At 50.7% G+C, this 6,033-nt stretch overlaps 1 protein-coding gene across 1 annotated transcript; it reads right to left on the bottom strand.

Moving 5' to 3' along the window:
• Positions 1-190: 190 nt before the first annotated feature.
• On the bottom strand, positions 191-5,762 carry Swi5 (SWI5 recombination repair homolog (yeast); the record flags this gene model as incomplete). The annotated part of the gene is made up of 5 exons (XM_013021265.1): positions 191-489; positions 1,851-1,945; positions 2,585-2,706; positions 5,267-5,315; positions 5,602-5,762. Coding segments are annotated over 5 exons (492 nt in total), but the record flags the coding sequence as incomplete, so codon positions are not given.
• Between the last annotated feature and the right edge of the window lie 271 nt (positions 5,763-6,033).

The following is a 6,033-nucleotide window of genomic DNA, read 5'->3' as shown; positions in this document are numbered from 1 at the left end:
TCAGCTCTTCAGCTCAAGGCGAGCGCTCTACCACTTGAGCTACAGCGCCACTTCCGGTTTTCTGGTGGTTTATTGGAGATAGGAGTCTCACAGTCTCTCCTGCCCAGGCTGGCTTTGAACCTCGATCCTCAGATCTCAGCCTCCTGAGTAGCTAGGATTACAGGCGTGAGCCACCAGCGCCCGGCTCACCAAAAATATTTTAAGAATGGAAAAAATGCAGGCACATGTCCAGAAACAAGAAGCGCTGGGACCCTTCAGGAACCCTGGAATTGGCACTATCCACACTCAGAGGGTCATCCAAGTTAGTACAGAATCTAGCATTTTCTCTGCATAATTTGCATGTGAAGTGGAAGGGCTCTGACTGCTTTTCCTGTGCACATCTGCTGTCCCAGTAGGCTGAAGACAAGAGGCTGGACGCCACTACTCAGTCACTCATGTCCAGATCAAATTCTGGATACAACTCTTTAGTTGTGACACCTCGGATAACAGCTGAAAGGAAGGACAGACGGAGATTGTCCAGCTGGGGAAGAGAGGGTATATGGGCCAAAACCCTGAACCAGCACTGCTGTCTAACCCCCGAGGACCAACCCTTCTGGCTTTTAGTCACCCAGCTGGCAAAGGTGCTCACCTTGCTTCTCCTTCCTGGCCTCTCCCTGTAAGCCTTGGCCCTGTCCGCTCTATACCCAGCAGCCTGCATTCCTGCATGCACCAGATAAGGATGCTCAGCATTTGGTCTAGGAGCATTTGACTCTTCCTGAACTTTCACCCATTCTGCAGAATGAGAAGCAGTTCCCTTAGAATCTTTGCCACAGAGCAGCAAGGTATTTCTTGAACTATAAACTGTCTCCACACCAGATGCCCAAGTGCTCAGCATGGGCCAGGAGCCAGCCCTGACTGTGTGACACTTCCTCCTGTAGCTCTCTCTCAAGGGCTTGTCTTGTTTTCCTCAACTGTCTGTCCTTAGAGGCCTCCTTGTGCAACTTATTTTGGTCTCACTTGCTACCTTCTTCAAACCTCAGCACCCTTCCCATTTCTGCCCTTTGCTTCCTTCAGGGCACTTACATCTTATATAATTTACTGCATTCATCTACTGCTTGACCATTCTGTCTACCCCGAACTCCAAAACCTAAGCCACATGAGAAAGGACCTTCAAGTGTCTATTTTACCAGTATCCCCAGCACCCTGTAGAGTGACAAGTACAGAGTAGAAGCCCAATTAACTACTCACCACACAAGATTCCTTTCTGCCCTGGAATATTAGATTGTTCTGTGCTAGGGATGCTGATGGAGACAGATTTCAGCAACAGGTGTTAAGACTAATGCAGCTCTGGCTACTGTGCCATTTTACCATCGGACATAATGCTCACAAATTAGAGCCAGATAGAGGAACTGGAGTGCTTGTTTAAAGTCATCTACACATTGCCTTATCTCTTAGCTGGCCTTACTTCCAAGGAAAGCTTCCCTGATTTATGGGTATCTGCCTTGGCTAAAGCCCCCTGGCTAGTGAGACTGAGCTGAAGGGGGAACAGAACACCCCTTTAATTCACCAAGGTATTTGCTAGCTCTTGAGTAAGTTAGCCACTTGAGGGACTCTCAATCCTCAGACTTACAGATGGGGCAGTCCTGCTGAAACTTGCTCCAAGGCAGGCCCTGTCATTGGGATGAAAAATCCCAGAATTAAGGTAGGAGCCCCAAAGTGGTCTTGCTAGGTGGCCAGTTGGAAGAAAGGCTGGTGGGAGGGGCTAGAGCATTCTAGGAGTTGGGCAGCTGAGAAGGGTGGGAGATATGGCAAGTTGGAAGGCCTAGGAACAAAATCCAACACCCTTAGGGGAGGGGGCAAGTCCTGCTCACCCAGCTTGCCCAGCAGCATCTGTCCTACATCCTTGATGTCATTATACTCATGGAGCTGGGAGATGTGGTCATCCAGTTCATCCACACTGTAGCCCCTGGGATGAGGGAGGAAGGGACAGTACTGTTAGGAAAGCTGATGAGGATCCCTGACTTCAGGGGATACGGGGCTGTGTTTAGGCAAAGTTCTCTTCATGCCTACAAGGTGCTAGAGGTTTAGTGCTGGCGGAGCAGACATCACCCTCCGGAGGCTAACAGTACAACCAGGGATCTGCCCAGCCCCTCCCTCCTAGGAAACGTGTCTTGTACACTGAGGGAAGGGCCTTTAGCCACATTAGTGCTATGAGATTCTGGCCACAGCTGAGGGACTCCAGATGGGCACATGATCAGGGATCAGGCAGATTCCCTCATGGGTGAAATACCTATTTCAGTGCTGCTCAGTCTCTGCCACATGGCTGGAATGAGAAAGCTATAGAACTGAAGGTACTGGGGAAGAGCCAGCCTCCAGTACCCTCAAAGACAGAATGGGGGTAACTACTGGGGATTGACCCCAGGGCCTCTTGCATGCTAGGCAAGTGCTCTACCACTTAAGCTGCATTTTTCAGTCATGTTTTTCATTTTTGTAATGCAGAGGATAGAACCTAGGGCCTCCTACATGCTAGGCAAGTGCTCCATCACAAAGTCACATCCCAGGCCAAAGGTTGTCTTAACCACACTAGAGATCCAGTAGGACTTACTCAGATATTAGTTGATAGATCTCTTTGTCCAACATGTCCTTCTTGTCCTTCAGTTTCTGAATATCAAGGTTCAGGAACTCCTCACTGGTCCCATAGGCCTGGCCAGATTTGGGAGATGGCCGCTGAGTGGCAGAAAAAGTCATTAGCTGAAGTGACCAGCAAGCCACAATTTAGAGCCTATATCACATCCTTTAATAGCCACTTCCCATTCTGCTTGGTAACAGGCCCCCCCATTACCCGACCCCAGAATACCAGTATACTTCTCAGCTGCCCTATGACTAAGTTATGACAAGTGAAACTTCACTAAAAGTAGCATGTGATACTCTAGGAAGGGTCCTTCCATGGAGTGTCCAGGCCCCTTTCTGGCCTCTCAGTCTAGCTGTAGATATAATGCTGGAGCTGAACAGCAGTCTTGGATGATAAGGCTTGGATGATGAACCCTTTAGGAGGCTAGAATACAAACTAGAGGCCAGAATCCTTGATGGCTGTTTAAACCACCATTAGTGGCATTGTCTTTTCCACTTCTAGCCAAACCCAGTCCTAACTAGCAGGTTTACCCAGGCCTCCAACCTGACCCTAGGTAATTTATGTTGGGTCTCCTGAGGTTCTCCTGGAGTCTGCAATGTTACTGGGGTTATAATCTCACTGTATACTAAAACTCTTCACTGAGGCTATACTTCACCTTTGCCCTTTCTGCCTCCAAAAACCACTAAGGCCAGGGTCTAGCACATAGCTAATCTTCCAGAAGAAGGATGAACTGTCTATACATGATACAAGAAAGGGGAAAACACAGTTCCTGTTCTTAGGCTAGCAGTAGTGAGTTAGCAGTTTGCCAGCACTGGCAAAAAGTCCAGATCAACACTTCCAGTTGGACTCTTGTATTCAGAAATATTTAGCCAAGGCTCAGAGAGAAAAATATTCAGAAATTATGTTATGTCCTTCCTACATTTAAGCATCAACTTACAAGTTACCTCATCAGAAAGGTTCCTCTCTGGCGGTCCTGTCTCCCTAAAGTGGTGCCTCAATCACCACAACCTGTCCTTTTGTTGTTGCTCCATTTTTTTTGTGTGTGCCAGTTCTGGGGCTTGAACTCAGGGCCTCATGGTCTTGTTTGGCTTTTTTTCACTCAAGGTTGGCATTCACTTGAGCCACAGCTCCACTTTTGCCTTTTTTTTTTTCTGTTGGTTGTGGGGCTTGAACTCTGGGCCTGGGTGCTCTCCCTCAGCCCTTCAACTCAAGGCTAGTGCTCTACCACTTGAGCCACAGCACCACTTCTGGCTTTTTCTGTTTATGTAGTACTGAGGAATCGAACCCAGGGCTTCATGTCTGCTAGGCAAGCACTCTTTGTCCACTGATGATAGCATAGGGTCTACAACAGCACTTGGTCTATAGTAGACAATAAGTATTTGTCAAATGAAGATGTAATAATAAATACCTAATTGATTAATTTTAAGTCAAATGCTTTGAAGTGCAGTATCTAACTCTGAAGGAAGCTAATCTAACAGGCCAATGGATCTGAGCCAGAAGCTGGGCTAAGGCTTCCAGAGGAAGCAGAGCTTTAAGGGATGACTAGACATTAACTTGACAAAAAGCTAAAAGAGTATTGCAGACAAAGGACTTGGTATATTCAAATACTCAATGCAGGAAAGCATACATGAGAATGGGCAAGTGGAGAACCAATTGTGAAGACAAGACCAAAAGAAGCCAACCTGAAGCAGGGCGCCGGTGGTTTATGCCTGTGAACCTAGCTACTCAGGAGGCTGAGATCTGAAGATCATGGTTTGAAGCCAACCCCGGTAAGAAAACAGTCCGTAAAACTCTTACCTCCAAATCAACCACCAGTAAACCATAAGTGGCTCTGTGGCATGCTCCCTTTGAGCTGAAGAGTGGAGGGACAGTGCCCAGGCCCAGAGTTCAAGCGCCATGACCAACCAAAACAAAAACAAAAACAAAAATGCCAACCAGAGGTGCTGTTAGAAAGGATGGCAAGGCGGGGTTCACAGGAGGGACCACAGGCAAATGTGAGAACAGTGGGATGAGGAGTTGTTTGGTGGTTCTCCTAGGATGCAAGTGTAGTTTCAAACTCAGTAAATAGGAAGACAAAGATAATCTGCAGGCAGCTGTGTCTAGGAAAAAGTCAGGGCTGCTAAGAGACCAGACACAGGGGTGAGCATACAGGTGGCTGACAATACTACAAAAACAGAAAAGCCGGAAGTGGTGCTGTGGCTCAAGTGGTAGAGTGCTAGCCTTAAGTAAAAGCAGCTCAGGGACAGTGCCCAGGACCTGAGTTCAAGCCCCAGGACTGGCAAAAAGAGTCTCAGGGGGACTTTTCTGCCCAGGCTGTTCCAGCCGTGATTCTCAGATCTCAGCATCCTGAGTAGCTAGGATGTAGCCACCGGCTTCCAGGGAAACCCTTATTTAGGGATGGCAAGTGGGAGGAAAGGAGACAACTGTTTGTTGGTAGCTAAAGGAGTGGGCAGCCGGGGGAAGGGCCCGCAGGATTACAGGAGGGGTTGGGTTAGGGGAGAAACCAGCGAGCAAGAGGATTTGACCCTTTGAAAAATGGAAGGCGGGAAGTTCCTCCGAGCAGGTTTACTGAGGAACGGTCTTGGGGAGAGCTGATGGGGAGGTGCGAGGCGGGTGGGTCGTGGAGGAGGTGCGGGGATGCCCAGACATACTCACCGGGGACCGGAAGGGCCCTCGGCAGCTTCGGTTCGGCCCCGGCTCCGTCCTGGAGAGGGATGCAAAGAGAAAGGCTGACTGTTGAGAGCCGGGGGGCGGGTGCCCTGGCGGTGCGAGGGGCGCAGGCAGCTGAGCAGTCGGGGGCCAGGGCTGGGTCCGGCCGGGAGGGCGTCCGGCGCACGGCTGCGCTCCGAGGCCCAGGAGGAAGGGGGTGCGCTGCGCCAAGTGGGGTCTGTCTAGAGGACTGGGAGATGGTTTCTCAAAAGTGCGAGTACCGGACTCAGTGAGAGGAAACAGGAAAGGGGCTGTAAAAACGTTGCCCGTTCCTCGCCCACCTTCTGAGCCCTGGGGTCCGAGGCCCCCGGGTCGGGGGAGTCTGCAGCGAAGGGGGGTCCAGGGCAGCGGCGCGAGCGCGGCTTCTCAGGCTCGCCAGGTGACTAGAGTTCTGTGAGGAACGCAGCAAACGGTCACCAGTACGGCTGCGCGCGCACCCAAAAGGAATTTACCCGCTCCTAAGAATGGGCGGGGTAGGATCCCGGAGGTGCGCGCGCAGCTCCAAGACTCCGCCCCTCGCGTGTAGCTCGAGGGTGGGGGGGGAAAGGCGGAGGGCAGACTACGCCTCCTTCCGTTTCATCTTTTCCATGGACCAATGATGTGGGATATTTTAGACCACGCCCACCCGAAGAGCCTAGTACCGCCCTGGACCCGCCTCTGCTGGCTCACAGCACAGCGAGTAGCAGTCGGAGGTGCTTCGCGGTGGTTGCCGG

The sequence above is a fragment of the Dipodomys ordii genome, unplaced genomic scaffold (genome assembly GCF_000151885.1).
Source record: "Dipodomys ordii isolate 6190 unplaced genomic scaffold, Dord_2.0 Scaffold55, whole genome shotgun sequence".
Classification (NCBI taxonomy): Eukaryota; Metazoa; Chordata; class Mammalia; order Rodentia; family Heteromyidae; genus Dipodomys; species Dipodomys ordii.
The sequence above is the reverse complement of the archived record's forward strand: the minus strand, read 5'-3'. Positions and strand labels throughout refer to the sequence as shown.